This window comes from Elephas maximus, chromosome 7 (genome assembly GCF_024166365.1).
Source record: "Elephas maximus indicus isolate mEleMax1 chromosome 7, mEleMax1 primary haplotype, whole genome shotgun sequence".
Lineage (NCBI taxonomy): Eukaryota > Metazoa > Chordata > Mammalia > Proboscidea > Elephantidae > Elephas > Elephas maximus.
Genome location: NC_064825.1, coordinates 6,946,616 through 6,965,707, shown reverse-complemented (window position 1 = coordinate 6,965,707; position 19,092 = coordinate 6,946,616). Strand labels below are relative to the sequence as shown.

The following is a 19,092-nucleotide window of genomic DNA, read 5'->3' as shown; positions in this document are numbered from 1 at the left end:
TTGTAGCTGGGCACCATCTAGCTCTCTGGTCTCGGGATGATGTAGTCTCTGGTTCGTGTGGCCCTTTCTGTCTCTTGGGCTGGTAATCACCTTGTGTCTTTGGTGTTCTTCATTCTCCTTTGCTCCAGGTGGGTTGAGACCAATTGATGCATCTTAGATGGCTGCTTGCTAGCCTTTAAGACCCCAGATGCCACTCTTCAAAGTAGGATGCAGAATGTATTGTTAATAGACTTTATAATGCCAATTGACTTAGATGTCACCTGAAACCATGGTCCCCAGACCCCTGCCCCTGCTAGGCTAGCCTTTGAGGCATTCAGTTTATTCAGGAAACTTCTTTGCTTTTGGTTTAGTCCAATTGTGCTGACCTCCCCTGTACTATGTGCTGTCTTTCCCTTCACCTAAAGTAGTTCTTATCTACTATCTAATTAGTGAATACCCCTCTCCTCCCTCCCTCCCCCCTCTCGTAACCCCAAAAGAATGTTTTCTTCTCAGTTTAAACTATTTCTCAAGTTCTTATAATAGTGGTCTTATACAATATTTGTCCTTTTGCAACTGACGAATTTCACTCAGCATAATGCCTTCCAGGTTCCTCCATGTTACAAAACGTTTCACAGATTCCTCACTCTTCTTTATCAATGCGTAGTATTCCATTGTGTGAATATACCATAATATATTTATCCATTCATCTGTTGATGGGCACCTTGGTTGCTTCCATGTTTTTGCTATTGTAAACAGTGCTGCAGTGAACATGGGTGTGTATATATCTGTTTGTGTAAAGGCTCTTATTTCTCCAGGATATATTCCAAGGAGTGGCATTGCTGGATTGTATGGTAGCTCTATTTCTAGCTTTTTAAGGAAGTGCCAAATCGATTTCCAAAGTGGTTATACCATTTGACATTCCCACCAGCAGTGTAGAGGTGTTCCAATCTCTCCACAGCCTCTGCAACATTCATGATTTTGTGTTTTTTGGATTAATGCCAGCCTTGTTGGAGTGAGATGAAATCTCATTGTAGTTTTGATCTGCATTTCTATAATGGCTAATGATCGTGAACATTTCCTCATGTATCTGTTAGCTACCTGAATGTCTTCTTTAGTGAAGTGTCTATTCATATCTTTTGCCCATTTTTTAATTGGGTTATTTGTCTTTTTGCAGTTGAGTTTTTGCAGTATCATGTAGATTTTGGAGATCAGGCACTGATCAGAAATGTCATAGCTAAAACCTTTTTCCCAGTCTGTAGGCGGTCTTTTTACTCTTTTGGTGAAGTCTTTGGATGAGCATAAGTGTTTGATTTTTAGGAGCTCCCAGTTATCTAGGTTTTCTTCTACATTCTTTATAATGTTTTCTATACTGTTTATGCCATGTATTAGGGGTCCTAGTGTTGTCCCTATTTTTTCTTCCATGATCTTTATCGTTTTAGATTTGATATTTAGGTCCTTGATCCATTTTGAGTTAGTTTTTGTGCATGGAGTGAGGTATGGGTCTTGTTTCATTTTTTTGCAGATGGATATCCAGTTATGCCAGCACCGTTTGTTAAAAAGACTGTCTTTTCCCTATATAACTGTTTTGGAGCCTTTGTCAAATATCAACTGCTCATATGTGGATGGATTTATGTCTGGATTCTCAATTCTGTTCCATTGGTCCATGTATCTGTTATTGTACCAGTACGAGGCTGTTTTGACCACTGTGGCAGTATAATAGGTTCTAAAATCAGGTAAAGTAAGGCCTCCTACTTTGTTCTTCTTTTTCAGTAGTGCCTTATTTGTCCGGGGCCTCTTTCCCTTCCATATGAAGTTGGTGATTTATTTCTCCATCTCATTGAAGAATGTCGGGATTTGGATCGGAATTGCATTAAATGTATAGATCACTTTTGGTAGAATGGACATTTGTATAATGTTAAGTCTTCCTATCCATGAGCAAGGTATGTTCTTGTGCTTATGTAAGTCTCTTTTGGTTTCTTGGAGAAGTATACTGTAGTTTTCTTTGTATAAGTCTTTTACATCTCTGGTAAGATTTATTCCTAAGTATTTTATCTTCTTGGGCGCTACTGTAAATGGCATTGATTTGGCGATTTCCTCTTTGGTGTTCTTTTTGTTGGTGTAGAGGAATCCAACTGATTTTTGTATGTTTATCTTGGATCCTGACACTCTGCTGAACTCTTCTATTAGTTTCACTAGTTTTCTTGAGGATTCTTTAGCGTTTTCTGTGTATAAGGTCATGTCATATGCAAATAGAGATACTTTAACTTCTTCCTTGCCAATCTGGATGCCCTTTATTTCTTTGTCTAGCCTAATTGCTCTGGCTAGGACTTCCAGCACAATGTTGAATAAGAGTGGTGATAAATGGCATCCTTGTCTGGTTCCTGATCTCAAGTGGAATGTTTTCAGGCTCTCTCCATTTAGGGTGATGTTGGCTGTTGGCTTTGTATAAATACCCTTTATGATTTTGAGAAATTTTCCTTCTATTCCTATTTTGCTGAGAGTTTTTCTCATGAATGAGTGTTGAACTTTGTCAAATGCCTTTTCTGCATCAATTGATAAAATCATGTGATTCTTGTCTTTTGTTTTATTTATGTGGTGGATTACATTAATGGTTTTTCTAATGTTGAACCATCCCTGCATAAGTAGGTGTATATTTATGTTGATGGCTTGTGTGTTGCTGTGATGCTGGAAGCTATGCCACCAATATTTCAAATACCAGCAGGGTCACCCGTGGTGAACAAACTTCAGCAGAGCTTCCAAACTAAGACAGACTGGGAAGAAGGATCTGGTGATCTACTTCTGAAAAACACTGTCCGATATGGTGCTGGAAGATGAGCCCCTCAGGCTGGAAGACACTCAGAATATGACTGGGGAAGAGCTGCCTCCTCAAAGCAGAGTCAGCCTTAATGATGTGGATGGAGTCAAGCTTTCGGGACCTTCATTTGCTGATGTGGCACAACTTAAAATGAGAGGAAACAGCTACAAACATCTATTATTAATAGGAACGTGGAATGTACAAAGTACGAATCAAGGAAAATTGGAAGTTGTAAAAAATGAAATGGAGTGCATAAAGATCCATGTCCTAGGCATTAGTGAGTTGAAATGGACTAGTATTGGCTATTTTGAATTGGACAATCAAATGGTCTACTATGCTGGGAATGATAAACTAAAGAGGAATGGCGTTGCATTCATTGTGAAAAAGAACATTTCAAGATCTATCCTGAAGTATGATGCTGTCAGTTACAGGATAATATCCATAGGCCTACAAGAAAGACCAGTATTATTCAAATTTCTGCACCAACCACTAATGCCAAAGATGAAGAAATTGAAAAGATTTACCAACTTATGCAGTCAGAAATTGATTAAATTTGCAATTGAGATGCATTGATAATTACTGGTGATTGGAATGCGAAAGTTTGAAACAAAGAAGAAGGATCAGTAGTTGGAAAATACAGTTTTGGTGATAGAAACTATGCCAGAGATCACATGATAGAATTTTACAATACCAGAGACTTATTGCCAATAAATGGATAACTATACACGTGGACTTCACCAGATGGAATACACAGGAACCAGGTTGACTACATCTGTGGAAAGAGACAATGGAGAAGCTCAATATCATCAGTCAGAACAAGGCCAGGGGCTGACTGCAAAACAGACCATCGATCAATTGTTCATATGCAAGTTCAAGTTGAAGCTGAAGAAATTAAAACAAGTCCACGAGAGCCAAAGTACAACTTTGAGTATGTCCCACCTGAGTTTAGAGACTATCTCAAGAATAGATTTGATGTGTTGAACACTAATGACTGAAGACCAGATGAGTTGTGGAATGACATCAAGGACATCGTACATGAATAAAGCAAAAGGTCTTTAAAGAGACAATAAAGAAAGAAAAGACCAAAATGGATGTCAGAAGAGACTCTGAAACTTGATCTTGAACGTAGAGTAGCTAAAGCAAATGGAAGAAATGATGAAGTAAAATAGCTGAACAGAAAATTTCAAAGAGTGGTTTGAGAAGGCAAAGTGAAATATTATAATGAAATGTGTAAAGACTTGGAATTAGAAAACCAAAAGGGGAGAGCATGCTTGGCATTTTTCAAGCTGAAAGAATTGAAGAAAAAATTCAAGCTTTGAGTTGCAATATTGAAAAATTCTATGGGCAATAAATTGGAAGATACAGGAAGAATCAAAAGAAGATGGAAGGAATACAGAGTCACTGTATCAAAAAGAATTGGTTTACATTCAAACATTTCAGGAGTTAGCACATAATCAAGAACTGATAGTACTGAAGGAAGAAGTCCAAGCTGCACTGAAGACATTGTCGAAAAATAAGACTCCAGGAATTGGTGGTATACCAACTGAAATGTTTCAAGAAATGGATGCAACGCTGCAAGTGGTCATTCATCTACGCCAAGAAATTTGGACATGACCTGCCAGAAGAACAAACAAATCTGTCTTGGAAGTACAGCCAGAATGCTCCTTAGAGGCAAGGATGGTGAGACTTCATTTCACTTACTTTGGACATGTTTTCAGGAGGGACCAGTCCCTGGAGAAGGACGTCATGCTTTGTAAAGTAGAAAAAAAAAAAAACAGACAAACCCGTTGCCGTCAAGTCAATTCCGACTAACAGGAAATCCTGGTGGTGTAGTGGTTAAGTGCTATGGCTCTTAACCAAAAGATGGGCGCTTCAAATCCACCAGGCGCTCCTTGGAAACTCGATGGGGCAGTTCTGCTCTGTCCTATAGGGTCTCTATGAGTCAGATTATGAAGTAGAGGGTCAGCAAAAAAGATGAAGACTCTCAGCGAGATGGATTGACACGGTGGCTGGAACAATGGGCTCAAATATAGCAACGACTGTGAGGATGGCACAGGGCTGGGCAGTATTTTTTGTTCTATTGTGCATGGGGTCGCTATGAGTTGGAACTGACTCGATGCCACCTAACAACAACAACAACACTGTTGATGTTTCTGAAGGTAAATGCAGTAGAAATTATGAACATATATTAGTGTCAAGAAACTCAGCTAATGTGAGAAAACAGAAGAAAGGTTAAGAAATTATTTCAGAGGATCATTTAAAGAATTTCCATTGACAGTTTTAAGGATTTTTTTTTTTTTTAATTTAAACTGCCTTTCTGCTACTTTATAGTCATTCAGGATTTCCCATGATAGATGTGTTAAATTTACCTGGGTATGAATTTCACACATCTTAGTTCTACACAGAGAGGAGTCATAGTCAATATTTTCATTAAATGACAGTCCTGTTTAAGGCTCAAAATTTCAAAATCTTACTTAGGCTGACGTTATTATCCTCATTAATACAAATAATGAATGAGTTTGCTAATATTTCCTCCACTGGTTTGTTCATTTATTCATTTAAGTAAAAACATTTACTGAATACCTTCCATGCTGCAAGCATTGTATAATAGTATTGCATAACGGTTAAAAACCTGGACTTTGACTTCACCACCTGTGGCTATAATTTCTGGGGCAAATTACTTACCCTCCAAACCTCTCTTTTTTAATCTGTAAAATGGGACAATAAGAAACCCCCACCGTATGTAGTAATTGTGACCATCAAATGGTCTAATGTATATAAGTGCTTAGTACAGGGCTTTGCTATTATTACTGTTGTATAATAATATTTGGGTAGTTTTAGCTTGTGGGGGAGTGTCTGTAGTTATTGCCAAAATCATGCAATAGTGAAGAGGTTGGGTGTAAGCTCAAATATCAGGCAGCATGGCAGAGATCGTGCAGAAAGCTATGTTAGTTTAGTCTCTCCTGCCAGGCAGTGTGAACAATAGACGTGCAGCAGTGGGGTTGGTTCCAGGTACCTGGACAGGCTTGCAGTTTGGCCACGTACAGGCATAACAGGATGCTGATCATTGTCCTAGTTAGTCCCAGCTTTTTTACCTAACCCACTTTGCTCTCCCAGCTCTTTTGTTGATACCACAGTTGGATGGGAGGAGGGAGGTAGAAGGAATAGTAAATGTTAGTGTTGCTTAGAGGTAATGCTCATTTCTTCATGTGGGCCACTTTTTAAGGCAGACCACCATAAATATGGTGAACATATCTTCTGCACAAAAATTGATATCGCATAGTCCAACAGGAATTTTGTGTTTTTTCCAAATGTGAGAGGCAAACTATATGTAAAAATATTATATTTTTTGGACATTTCAATAGTTTGGTGGAGACAATGGGATAGAATGTTTGGAAATTGTACTCTCTAAATTTAACTTAATTAAAATTAAATGACATTAAAATTTTAGTTCCACAGTTGCATTAGTCACATTTCAAGTACTCAACATAACATGTGGCTAATGTCCACTATATGGGATAGCACAGATATATAGAACATTTCCACCATCACAGAAAGTTCTATTTGACAGCACACTTCTAGGATATGTGCTTGGTATAATTAGAGACTTCCAGGAAATAGTCTAATCTTAGACCATATGCCCTATATATATTTTTTTATCATGTCACCACAATTCTCTCTGAGTCCTCCAGCATTCTCTGAGATATGGTGCAAACATGGTGCAAAGGGTCCCAGAGGCCTTTGATTTAGATCTTAGCTCCCATATTGACTTGCTGAATGGCCATGAACACCTCTCCTAGCCTTGGTTCCTTCATCTGTGAAATCGGGGAATTGGGCTAAATGAGCTCTTTTTATGGAGCTTCAAAAGCAATGATTTAAAGAGTCTTTTCTTAGAAACATCAAGCTCCCTAGTCCTACTTTGATAAATGACTTGTTTTAGGAGTAGTGACCTCTTGGCATAGGTAACTGCCAGCATGACCTCTTCTGACGCCTCAGTTTTTTCTGTTCGGTGCCCAAAGCATGATGGGCTATCAACCAATCAGGATCCTCTATGCAGGGATCCCCAACTGCGTGTTTTGGTTTTCCATCGCTGTACACTTACATGTATTGAATACAATTTTATTTGGAAGTTTCATTCCAAATAAAATTGTATTCAGATAAAGAGTTTCATCTCTTTAAAAAGGGCCTTGTTACATCAGCAGGGGTTAGTGACACCAGGAAGCCCTGGTGGCGCAGTGGTTAAGAGCTCAGATTGTAAACCAAAGGTCGGCAGTTCAAATCTACCAGCTGCTCCTTGGAAACTATAAGGGAGTTCTACTCTGTCCTATAGGGTTGGTATGAGTCGGGACTGACTGGATGGCAACAGGAAGTGACTCCCTTGAGGGTGTTACACCATGAACTGTGGTAGGGTCAAGAGCAGTGGTGTCAATAGGGTTGATGTCGCCGAGTATGGTAATGCATGGTGTCACCCCCCGCATGGACTTCCTCCTGTACCAGACCATACAGAATCCTTAAACTAATGTTTTTGGTACGAATGTTACCCATAAATTTTAATTCCCACATATCGCTCCTTCTTTTCCTTTAATTACTACTTCATTCTCAAAAAAAGTTATTGATATAGGTTCACAAATACTAATTACTGTAATACGGTAGCTAAAACATCAGAAAGTTTGACAAAATCAGTGACCCTGGTAGCAGTTCAATCCACCAGGCACTCCTTGGAAACCATATGGGGCAGTTCTATTCTGTCCTTTAGGGCCGGAATCGACTTGACGGCAATTTTTTTTTTTTAATGGGTATAAAAACAGCAGCAGCAATGAAAACAACAGTGGGTGCTTTAGCAAAAAATGTGTGTCTGACTTCCTGATAAGTGCTAAAATGTAAAAAGAGTTTTTAAAATAAATGGGTTTTGATTAAAATGAATACCTCAAAAAGGTACTGGTGCTTTTGCAAGAGGTAAAAGCAGTGAAACAGAACTAGTTTCCTTTGTTTCTAGTTATTCATGTCACGGCCTTGATTGTTTTCTGAGAACACAAATCACTTGCACTCTCACGGTGCAAAATCTTGTATCTGTAGGAAAACTAAAAGCTGAAAGAACACCCATATTACATTACACATCATCATCCCAGGTGGAGGGGAAGGATTTAGGGTATTAGGGCTCAGAGAAGGTCAGGGCCTTGCCCAAGGACACAGCTGATCAGCGACAGAGGCAGTGCTTGTTAAATGTGTTCTAATAACATCAACAGTGAAAGTTATGTCTTTCTATCCTCATTGTTTTTTTCTCATCTGGCAGGTTCTTCTTTTTTTTTTTTTCTCTTCTCCCTCTGCTCCCTCTTCCTTAGCCTAACCTCACTGTCCAGGCCCCATGTGGGAAAATGTTGCTGTTTTCAGTTAGTGTGGGAAAAAAAAAAAAAAAGCTTACGATTCACTCCCTTTCCTGTCGACCGTGCGGTGGGGTGCTTGTGGCCTTAAATCAGCAGACTGTGTGTGTGTGTCCTCAGTGCACGCTCATGCGGGCACGCCTCGCTGCAAGCTTGGTGTGTCTAAGTGTGTGATCAAGCGCATGTGAAGCAGGCGACGGGTTCACATGCACACGCCGGCACGCGCGCCTTGAGTCAAGGTGCCTGTGTGTGTGTGTGTGTGTGTGTCTGCAGCAGTGTGTGAGTATGTATGCATGCAGCGCGTAGGCACACGCCAGCACACAAGCCTGGTGTGTGTGTCTGCAGCAGCGCACTTACACACGCCTGCCCACCCGCCCGTGTGCGTGTGTGTGCAGCACGCACACGCCGGCCTGGCTCCCGCCAACCCGCCGGCAGTGCTCTCCCTTGAGCACGCCCGCCAGCAGGCGCCCCTCCATCCGGTGCGTGCCCAGCTGTTTCTATAGGAACCGTGACAGCGCCAGGGCCCCTCCAGTAGAGGCTCCAGAGCGAGCATGCCCAGTGGAAGCCGCTACTTTGGCCCCGGTCTGGGTTTCCAGTAAGTGGCATGCATGCGGGACTCCGGGAAGATCCCAATGAGCTGAGCCGAGAGTCTTTGTGTGAAGCGGGAGGAGGAGGCGGAGGCGGCGGCGGAGGCGGCGGCGGCGGGGCGGCTACCACCTGGCCTGGAAGCCCTGCCCCGGGAAGCCCTGCCCGGGGAGCCCTAGGCAGGAGCAATGCTAGCCTGCCTGACACGGGGGAACTTACTGGACGTCCTGCAGGAGGGCTTCAATGAGGTAACTGCCCTGCCTCTTCCACTCCCCAGCTCCCTTCCCCCAGCACCCCCGCCCAATCTCTAGACGGGGTTCTCCTCCAACCCGTTCCTCATGGGGACCCCAGAACAAATCGCCCTCACAGCCCTTAGGGGGCTGAGGTGGTGGGTATGGTGCAAATGAGTGAACCGGGAGAAGTCAGAAGCGCTGCCTGCGTCCAGCTAAACTGGGCGATGACCTTCCCTGGTAGTTCATCTGAGGCCAGAGGACAGAACCACAAATCCAGAAGTCATCTCCTCCCAAAAGAGGTCGTCTGCACTCTTCAGGGGGATTCTCCCTCAGGGAAGCCCCTGAATGTATGACAAAAGTGCTCACTCTTTTTCAGCAGCAAACCAGGATGAAAGCCCAGTGGGCCAAGGGAGGAGCAGAGTGGCCTTACATTGGTAGAAAGTTTGAGAGAAGGCAAGAGATTGTAGTTGCTCCTACAATGCCCCATCTCTACTTTTGTATCTCTTTCTAAATTCGGAGCAGTAGATTTCTCCACAATCACAGACATGGTTGGCATAGAGGAGCTATGAAGAGAGAGAAGATCTGGGTTTCAGGGCCCAGTTTTGGGGAGCCAGCATTTGCTCCTTCTCTGTGAGAATGGGGAACTGGTACCTCAATCTGACAAGCTGTATGGGCTAGGGCCTGGCTGGGGGTCATTTTTCCCTCATAAAGAGGCTTATCTTCTCTCAAAATTGTTATTTATTCCATCTCCTTCTCTTGTGACCCAAGAAATTTTGATTTTGGGCATTTCCCTTCCCCCTTGCCATTTTCTCCACATGTTTTCCATTGCTTCTGAGCCCCATCTGGTTTGCCTCATCCCAGCACCCAGGGAGACCCTCTGCAAGGAGACCTAATAGGCTGTTAGTTCTGCCTTTCTTCCTTACTCCCTCTTCCCTTTTCTTTCCACCTCTTCCTCTTCCCTCCACATCTTTCTTAAATTTTTTTTAAAGCCAATTTTCAATCACACAAGTAACACATGAATACATTATCTTCTTAAATATGAATATTATAGGCAAGGCCTTTGACCATCCCTCTAGTCCTGGCTTTTTCCCCCAGAGGTAACCATTTTCATGAATTTGTAGTTTAAGATTTTCTTTCTATAGCTGCATTATAGGCGGTTTCCTTAATTCCTGTTTCTAATTAAGAAGCTCTGCAGCATGACCTACCTCAGAACCTTCCCCACTCCTGGCCCCTGTGCCTCAGCTTTGTCCGAACTCAGGGAAAAACTGCAGAAATGCTGTCCGAACCTAACCAACTGAGTCAGAATATTCCTTTGGCTGAGGGGTGTCACAACCTTCATTGAAGGGCAGAGCTCACATCCTTCCTGCAAGGCAGGGCTCCTCATCCTTTGCATCCTTCCCATCAGAACACAAGGGAATTGTTAACAAAGAGTCACGGGCGGAGAGTTGAAACACAGAAGAGTAAGGAAAACACCTCTTTGAGTGCTTCCAGTATTCCTGGTTTCTCTTTTCTCAGTCTCTGCCTTTGGGCCTCCCTAGTCTTTTTTTTTTTAGTCCTTAGCCTCAGGGCTGACTTATTTACCAATTGTGGCAGAAGCTCTTTTGGTTCTATTGTGACCTCCCCTTTTTTTATCCAGTCCCCCAGATATCGGGTCCAACTGTCTGATGAGGAGGAAGAAACCAGCACAGAGACAGCCCTAGTCTTTGCCTTCTGCTCATTTTCACCACTGAATCTTTTAACTAAAAAGCTAGGTAAACCAAGAGGCTTGCCTATCTTTTTCATGCTTTGGTTTTTCCAAGGAAATATCCCCTGAACTCCATGTCTTATAAAACATAAGGAAAATGGGGAGTGGGAAAGTTTATCTTTTTGTGGTAGTAATGAACTCTTCATAAAAGTAACAGACACACAACGTTGTAAGTTTTTAATCTCTAGAATAATGCAATAATGCCTCTTTTTCCTCTCTGACATTTGATTTTCTACCTATCCTGTAAGCTTCCCTCCACCTCTCTCCACAGGCTAATGTACATCTGTTCCCTTCCATTAGAAGATCTGAACTCTACTAATAAGTAGTTTTGGTTGCTCTCAGAAATGGACATAATCTGAATAATATATATAATAAATTTGAATGGCCCTTTATAATTTAAATAATTCTTTTAATACATAATATATTAAATGCTTCTTTTCCAATACAGTCCCACATTTAGTGCTACTATATAATGATATATAATGATATGGTTGGTTATTTTAGGGTTGAGGGGGCTCTCTTTGACCTATTCCAGCTTCTAGGGTTGCTTGGAGCCCTAGTGGTTCAGTGGTTAAGAGCTTGGCTGCTAAGCAGAAGGTTGGCTGTTCAAATCCACCAGTCCCTCCTTGGAAACCCTATGGGGCAGTTTGACTCTGTCCTATAGGGTTGCTATAGTTGGAATTGACTCGACGGCAATTTGGGTTTTGGTTTAGGGTTGCTTAGTAGATCCGGTAATATTCAATCTCTTTTTATTAGAGTCATGTGATAAGGATGTAAATACGGACTTAAAAGCTAGTGTCAAAATACAGTTTAATTCCTCTGTGCTGTCATCTCCTGGGGGGATGATCCAAGCATATCTGAAGTGTTCTTTTTATCACCCAGATGCTTTATAGTTCTGTATGGGTAGGGCTGTGACCTCATTTTCTGTGGCAGAGAAGACTACCACAGGAAATGGGGCTATGACCCTAACTGGCTAATTATAAGAGAACCCTGCAGCAGGGAGAAACCTGCCCTCTGAGTCAAGGTTTTCCTCTACCTACTGTCGGCCTCTGTTCTCAGTCCATATGCTGCAGTGCATAACTATGCATGACAGAATTTTTTTCTACTACATTTTCTGAATAGAGTCCTGCCCTCAACACCCCTGGCAAATTTTTTCACAGAATTGATCCTGCTAATGCTGTCAGTGCAACCCCTTTTATTAACACGGTAATTTGCATCGTGAATGATCCACGAGTTTTGGCTATTGCCACATTTTGTAGACTACCCTGGCTTGCTGGCTGTCATCCCCTATCTCCTATGTTCTGGGTCTGGTGAGGCTTTCTGCAGTTCACAATTTCCCCACTCTGCCTCTGCCTCAAAGCTCTTATTTATTTGTTTTCTTTGCCACTTGGTATCAGTGTTGTCATAGGAATGTTGTCTTTGGTTAATGTGCCAACATGAATTTCTGCAAGCATTTTTCTGGGGACTGAACTTTCTTTAAAAAAAGGCTTTGGTGAATCAATCCAGTGTTATGGGACACTTTATGTGCAAACTGTTGGATGGGAAACTAATTTGCTCTGTAAACTTTCACCTAATGCATGATAAAAAATGAAAAAAAAATGCATATGTGTATATCCCTACCAATCTCATATCTCACACAATTATATCACCTTAAAAAGCTTTATAATTTTTTAAAATAAAAAAAAAACCCATTGCTGTTGATATAGTATTTTATAAATACTACATATGTATATATACACCACTTTAAAAAAAAAGACCTGGGTGTTTGTGGTGGAAGGTACTGATTGATAGAGCCGAGACTGTAATATGGTTTGGCCAATAAGCATTCATTCATTCATTTTTACAGTTATTTATCGGGTGAGGAGATGAATAAAATAATTGAAAAACACCTGGTCCCTGCTTGCAAGGAATTTATAGGGAGAGACAGGGTGTACTCAAAAACCGTAATGTGATACATGTCATAAAAGAGGCAGGGTTTGTGGGAGATCAGAGAGATACTTTCTAGTTAGTGATAGCATGAAAAGAACCAAATCTTTACCAACCCACCTTCTCACTGCGGCCAATATTTTTCCCACGCTAGTGTGGTAAACATGCATGCAAGCACTGATTCACTGAATTACTGTGTTTACCGGGCACCGTGCCAGGCTCCTAAAATAGAAGTCAAATAACAGAATCTGCCCTGATGGAGCTCACAGGCCTGTGAGGATAAAGTAAATGGTCAGTGTTCTCAGACTTGGGAAAATTGGGGTGACACAGGAATCCTGCTTGTGGATAAGAGTGAACCCATGTCTGAGGTGTGAATGTGAATGGCCCAAGGGGCTAAAAGTTGTGGGACTGATTTGTTAAAATGTTGATCGCCAGGAGATCTGTTATCTGAGCTAAGCCTTTCTTCACATATGACCTGGCAGACTTTCCCTACCAGTTTTCCTCCAAGTAGAAAAGATTCCATTATGTGTAATTTAAATTCTACATTAAGATTCATCAACTTGGTAATCCTTGAGTGATATAGGAAAAACCCTTGGCTGGTCACATCCCCATAAGGGGGACATAGAATGAGTGAAGAAGAGGATTGGCAGGTGCAGCAGCTGCATCAAAGATCTCTCCTAAGGCCCTTCTGTACAGTACGATTTGCAACATCGGGCCAACTAGAAACTCTCAGACATTTCCACAATAGATTACTCTGTGCTTTGCTTAGAAATTAAAGGCCTGTTAAGTCTTTAACAATAACAAAGCGCCATACTCCCCAGCCTTCTTTTTTCTATCCTGACTTGATTTCTCCTTTCCCCACCCAGGCTTGTTGGCTTTGTTCCTACAGGAGTTGGTGCCAGGAAAACAGATGCTACCTGGCAGCAAGCTGTCAGCAGCTTTATGTTCCTTGTGGTGAGTGATGGCTTGGGGCAGTGATAGGGTACTGTTTGTCAGGTGCCACTCCTGCAGGCAGTTCACAGAGTCTGGGGAGCACTGGAAATGCTTCGGCTGCCATGACTGGCCTTGTTATCTAGGCCTTCAGGACCAAACACTCAAACTGACGCTTTCCCAGATGCGTTTCCTTGTTTCTCATCCCCCAAATCAGGCCCCATTTAAGTGGTCATGGAATAACCTTCAGTGGCCATGTATGGTAGAGGGAACCAATCCCAAAGGCCTTAAGGGTGGGCTCTATGCCCTGTTTCTAGAAACCCTTTAACATGGAGTCAATTCCTACTTAAAGCAACTCTATAGGACAGAGTAGAATTGCCCCCTTAGGGTTTCCAAGGAGCGGCTGTTGGATGCAAGCTGCCGACCTTTTGGTTAGCAGCCAAACGCTTAACCACTGCCCCACCAGGGCCCCGTTTCTAGATAAGGCATACTCATAGACTATACAGTGATACCTCATTCAGTCATTTATTCATTCACGTGCATTTATTGAGTGCGTACCGTGTAACATGTACTCATGAAGGAACAGAGTGTTTGGGGAACTCTTAACCAATGGAAATAAAAAATAAGGTTAGAAGATAATATCTTTCAGATAATCTTTAGTTCTTCACTTTCTAATATATCATCCTTTGACCACTGGGCCGAATACTTAATACAAGGAGCCCTGTCCATTCGGGGAAGAAGAAATTCAATGATATTTTTACTTATGAACTTTATTTTTACCTAATTAGCTACCAAATTCAATTAACAAATAGCCTTCCCTTGTTCAGTTAAGGCCTGAAAGAGTTAATAGAAAAGAAATACAATGTTGTGTACTTTTACTGGCAGAATTTAGGCCAGTAATAACGCAAGGCTTTCCAAACCTCCTGCCTGCCTCCCAGTCCCTCTGCGACAACCCCACTCCCATTCCCCCCATCCCCTGCTGCTTAGAGTGCTAAACAGGTATCTGGTTTCACTGTAAAGCTGATTTCCTTCCTGAGCCAGTCAAGCGTACCACAAAAGCCCACTGCTTTTCTTGTTTGCTAGCAGGGAGCCACAGAACGGCTTCTTGGATGTTTCTATTCTGGGAACAGGAGGTCCCACAGACTTCCCTGGTGAAGACCAATCAGTGCTTTTGCAACTTTAACCAAACAAGTCCCCCACAAGAATTCTGTGTGACCTTGAGGCTTGTAGGAGATAGAGATCAGAGATTGGGTTTACTCACTTGTTTGGAAGGAAGGGCAGGTCCTAAAGAAAAACAGAAAGTTACATTTGGTGGCAAGAAAACTTTCAAGGTCAAGGTTTCATGCACAGTTGAAGAATGTGGGCAGAATCATCTATACTGGAAGAGTTTTATTTATTGCAAAAATATGTATAACGCAGTATTTGTCAACTGAACATTTTTCGGGTGTATGCGCGCACACACATCCATTGCTGTCAAGTCGATTCTGACTCATAGCAACCCCTAAGGACAGAGTAGAGCTGACCTCATAAGGGTTCCTGTGCTGTAAATCTTTATGGAAGTAGAATGCCACATCTCTCTCTCGCGGAGCGGCTAGTGGGTTTGAACTGCTGACCTTTTGGTTAGCAGCTGAGCACTTTAACCACTGTGCAACCAGGGCTCCTTTCAGGTATACAATTTAGTGGTATCAATTACATTTACCATGTTATGCAACCATCACCCATAATTGTTTCCAAATATCCCATCATATACTGAAAGAGTTTTAACTCAAATTGGGTTATTTGGAGTGTCTTGGAAGAAGCTGATGGAGGTTATGGGGTTGCTAAGGTGAAGTGGGAAACCCTGGTGGCATAGTGGTTAAGAGCTACAGCTGCTAACCAAAAGGTAGGCAGATCGAATCCACCAGGTGCTCCTTGAAAACTCTATGGGGCAGTTCTACCCTGTCCTTTAGGGTTGCCATGATTCAGGATCGACTCCACGGCAATGGGTTTGGTTTGGTTTGGAAGGTGCAGTGGTTAAAACAATCAACTGCTAACTGAAAGGTCTGCAGTTCAAAGCCACCAGTGACTCTATGGGAGACAGATGTGGCAGTCTGCTTCCGTAGAGATTTATAGCCTGGGAAACCCTGTGGGGTCTCTAAAAGTCAGAATCAACTCCATGGCAGTGGGTTTGTTTTTCTGGTTTTAAGGCCTCCACATACCAGCCACTTCATGATACCACTTCATGGTACCACCACCACTCTCAAAACTTGACAGAGGCTTAGCCTTCATTAAGCCAAAACCCTGCTAAGACAGCTTTGACTGTTTTTTGCATGTCTACTTTCCTTCCCCTAAAGACTGACTCACAGGGTATCATAAAAGCCCTCAGCTTGATTACACTGGCATTCTTCGAGCTTCCCCAGAGTAGTAGTTCTACTCTGCCACTGATATTGTATGTACTATTTTGCTTTTTTTTTTTTAATTAGTGTTGTTGAAAGTGACAAGAATCCAACTTGAACTAGCAGAGATAGAAAGTAGAATTTACTAACCCATGGAATCCAAGGAACTGCTGAAAAAACAAACCATGGAAGGGCAGAGGAAGAATCTCAGGGACAATAGGAACCAAGAACTCAAACACTGGCAGGATGCCTCCCTCTGCTTTCTGCCTCTTATCTCTGCTTCTTTATCTGGATAGCTTTATTCCTTTTCACTGTAAGTTTTCCTCTCAGGGGTTTACCATGGCTTATGGCAACATCAGAGTTTAGTATCTTACAGCTTTGGCTGTTAGGGAGAGACTGATTCTGTTCCTAAGTGTCAGTTTAGAAGATTCTAGGAATTGGCAGGGCTTGACCAATAAGCTCGGCTAGACTGTGACCAGTGGAGGGCGTGACGTAATACCGACCTGGTTACAGGTCCACCACTGTGTATGGAGAGGGAGCATGTTCCTATAGAAGATGCAATCATTGTGAGCTGGGCAGCTACCCCATGAGCTGTACCACCCCTGAGCGTCTGGTCTGAATCTGATCATGGTCCTCCTGTCCCTCTCCAGCTGTTGTTAGAGACAGACTAAGAAGAAAAATTTTAAAAAAAGAACCAGACCAAGAACTGGGGGCATGTTCAAGATGTATTTGTTATTATTCCACGTATTTTAATTTTGTCAAACTCATTACATCTTCTCTTAGCTAAATCATAGTGTTACCGGAATATGGTCCTTGCCTCTCGCTGGTCAAGAATGAACAGGTAATGCATGCAGAATTTTCCACATGAGCAAAGCTTTACTGAACAGGCTTGCAAGAGACGAGGAAGGCCTAGAGGAACGCTTACCCCCGTCTCACAGAACGAAAGACGGGCCTGGGTTTTTAAAAGTTCTTGGGCGGGAAATGATTCATGTTTATTCATAGGCACAGGTGGGGATATGTTAACTATGGTGCGAGTGCAGCAGCTTTCAAAGATTGCTACTGTCCCAGAGGCCTCTGGGATTTATGGCAGAACTTATTATGGGGTGTCGCACCTGTGCAGTCTCTTGCTCCCTGAGTTTGAGTCCCTGGCTGCTGCTGCTGCCCCGCACTGCCCCTGGTGGGAGGTTATATAGCTGTCACAGGTGGATGTTCTGCACAAGTCCCTGGGGCTGGTTTTCTTCAGCTGCTTCTGAAAGACAACTTTAAAGAAGTTTGCCGGCTATTTTCTGCTACCCTGCCCCATAGTTTTGGGGGAATGGCTTTGTTTCTGTGCCCTGGCCCATTTCCTGTTACTTTGTTTGCAGATTTGGGGGGACCCTCTGTTTCCTGTCTTAATAGAATTATAAAATGATAGTACTAGAAAAAAACGAGATGCGGACTTTTTTTTCCCCAGTTGTTGCAAGAAGCTGTTATGAAGTTACTTCAAATGGGAGTGCGGTGAAGTTTAGAGGTGGAGAAAAAGAGGGTGAATAAGCTGGGCTCTGGATCCCCCACGCTGACCCTAACTTTCTCTGGTTAACTCTGCTTTTACCCATTTTATATATCTGGCATTCTTAGAATTTCTAATTTGAAAAAAGATTATGAGGCCAAAAAAAAAAGAAAGAGTAAATTATTAAAACCAAACAGCAGAGCTACTCAGGCCCTAGGCTTGCACCACAGGCTTCCCCATCTTGGTGGGGAAGTGAGTGGTGTGGCCAGTCCTCATGAGTGTCTACTTTGTCCTTCAAATCAGTTTTTTTCAGAGCCAGCAGTAGGCATTTAAAGCAAGGACAGGGTCTTGACTGCTCCTTGGGTGAGAGTTGCAGATATCTTCAGGTCAAAGGGTCAACAAGCTCAGATTTAGTTCAGTAGTTGGTTCCCTAGATTAGACTTAAAGGGAGGAGCAGATATCTAAAGCCCGTGTAACCCTTAACTTGTGTGTAAGAATAGCCCCACTCAATTGTTGACACTCTGATCATCTTGTTAGATGCAATTAACAGATCCATGTCAACATGCAGATGTAGTAGTGACATGGCAAAGCTTTTCTTCAACTAGAGTTTTCTTTATCAATGATTAAGTTGTAGGAATACTTAGTAGTTTTTTTTAATTCGGTGAATCTGGGCAGAATAGTAAATGTCCTCAGCACCTTAATACCTACCACTATGCTGGGAGGACTTCAGGATTCGATATAATGTCAGTCCAGACTCCCAGTTCCTTGATTACTCCCACTTTAACACTTGTCCCCCTCTGTGCCACTTCAGTGGAGCCCTGGTGGTGCAGTGGGTAAAAGCTTGGCTGCTAACCGAAAGGTCGGCAGTTTGAATCCACCAGCCACTCCTTGGAAATCCTTTGGGGCAGTTCTGCTGTGTCCTGTAGGGTCGCTATGAGTCAGAATCAACTTGACAGCAACAGGTGCCACTTTAATAAGGGCACATACTGAGGGTACATCCTGGAATGAATCCCACAGAATTGTCCTACCCCTGACATGTTGAATTCTGAAACTCCATTCTCTGCTCAAAACCTCAATTTCCAGATTTACACACTCAGTCTCATCAAGTTCTCTTCTCCTTACTCTTCTCTGTTCTCTCAGTTTTTCAGCTCCCTTTAATTTCATTTCTTCTCCCTGGGCCATACTTCATGGTCAGTCACTTTAAATACACTTTCATCAACATCCTCACTTGGTTTGCCTTGGTGATCTCTCCCTCTCCCCTGACCTCATCTAATCCTCATTAATCCGTTCTTGGTTTTCTGTGCTCATGGCCCAGGCCTGCTGAGTACATGTGGAGTAAATCACATAACCTTGCTGATTGATTCAATTACAAAATTATGATTTCCAGCCCCAACAGAATCCTTGGTGCTGCCAGGAACTCTTTACTAGTCACTGTTCTTCCAGACTTTCATAGGATCTGTTCCAATCCTTGGTCCTTTTCCAGAAGCCTCCTTCATTCACTTGTCCCTTTCACTCTCAGCATATGAACTGTCCTCCTTCTTCATACTGAACGGAGGGGCAGTTGGGTTTGAACTCCTTCAACTTGTCTCTTCTCCACGTCCAAAGTTAGCCACGTGGGTACCTATCCTTGCCTCC

At 42.5% G+C, this 19,092-nt stretch overlaps 1 protein-coding gene across 6 annotated transcripts in view; it reads left to right on the top strand.

Annotated features, from left to right (window-relative positions):
- Nucleotides 1-19,092, top strand: part of DIXDC1 (DIX domain containing 1) — a 108,329-nt gene that overhangs the window by 7,950 nt on the left and 81,287 nt on the right. For 4 of the 6 annotated variants that reach the window (XM_049889268.1, XM_049889266.1, XM_049889264.1 and 1 more), the window contains exon 1: nucleotides 8,892-9,008. The exons of 1 other annotated variant lie outside the window; for it this stretch is intronic. In XM_049889268.1, coding sequence (XP_049745225.1) covers nucleotides 8,949-9,008 — 60 coding nt within the window. In that variant the 5' untranslated portion in view covers nucleotides 8,892-8,948. Of the gene's footprint in view, nucleotides 1-8,891; nucleotides 9,009-13,529; nucleotides 13,618-19,092 lie in introns of those variants that run through there. One more of the 6 variants, XM_049889267.1, reaches the window with a different exon arrangement.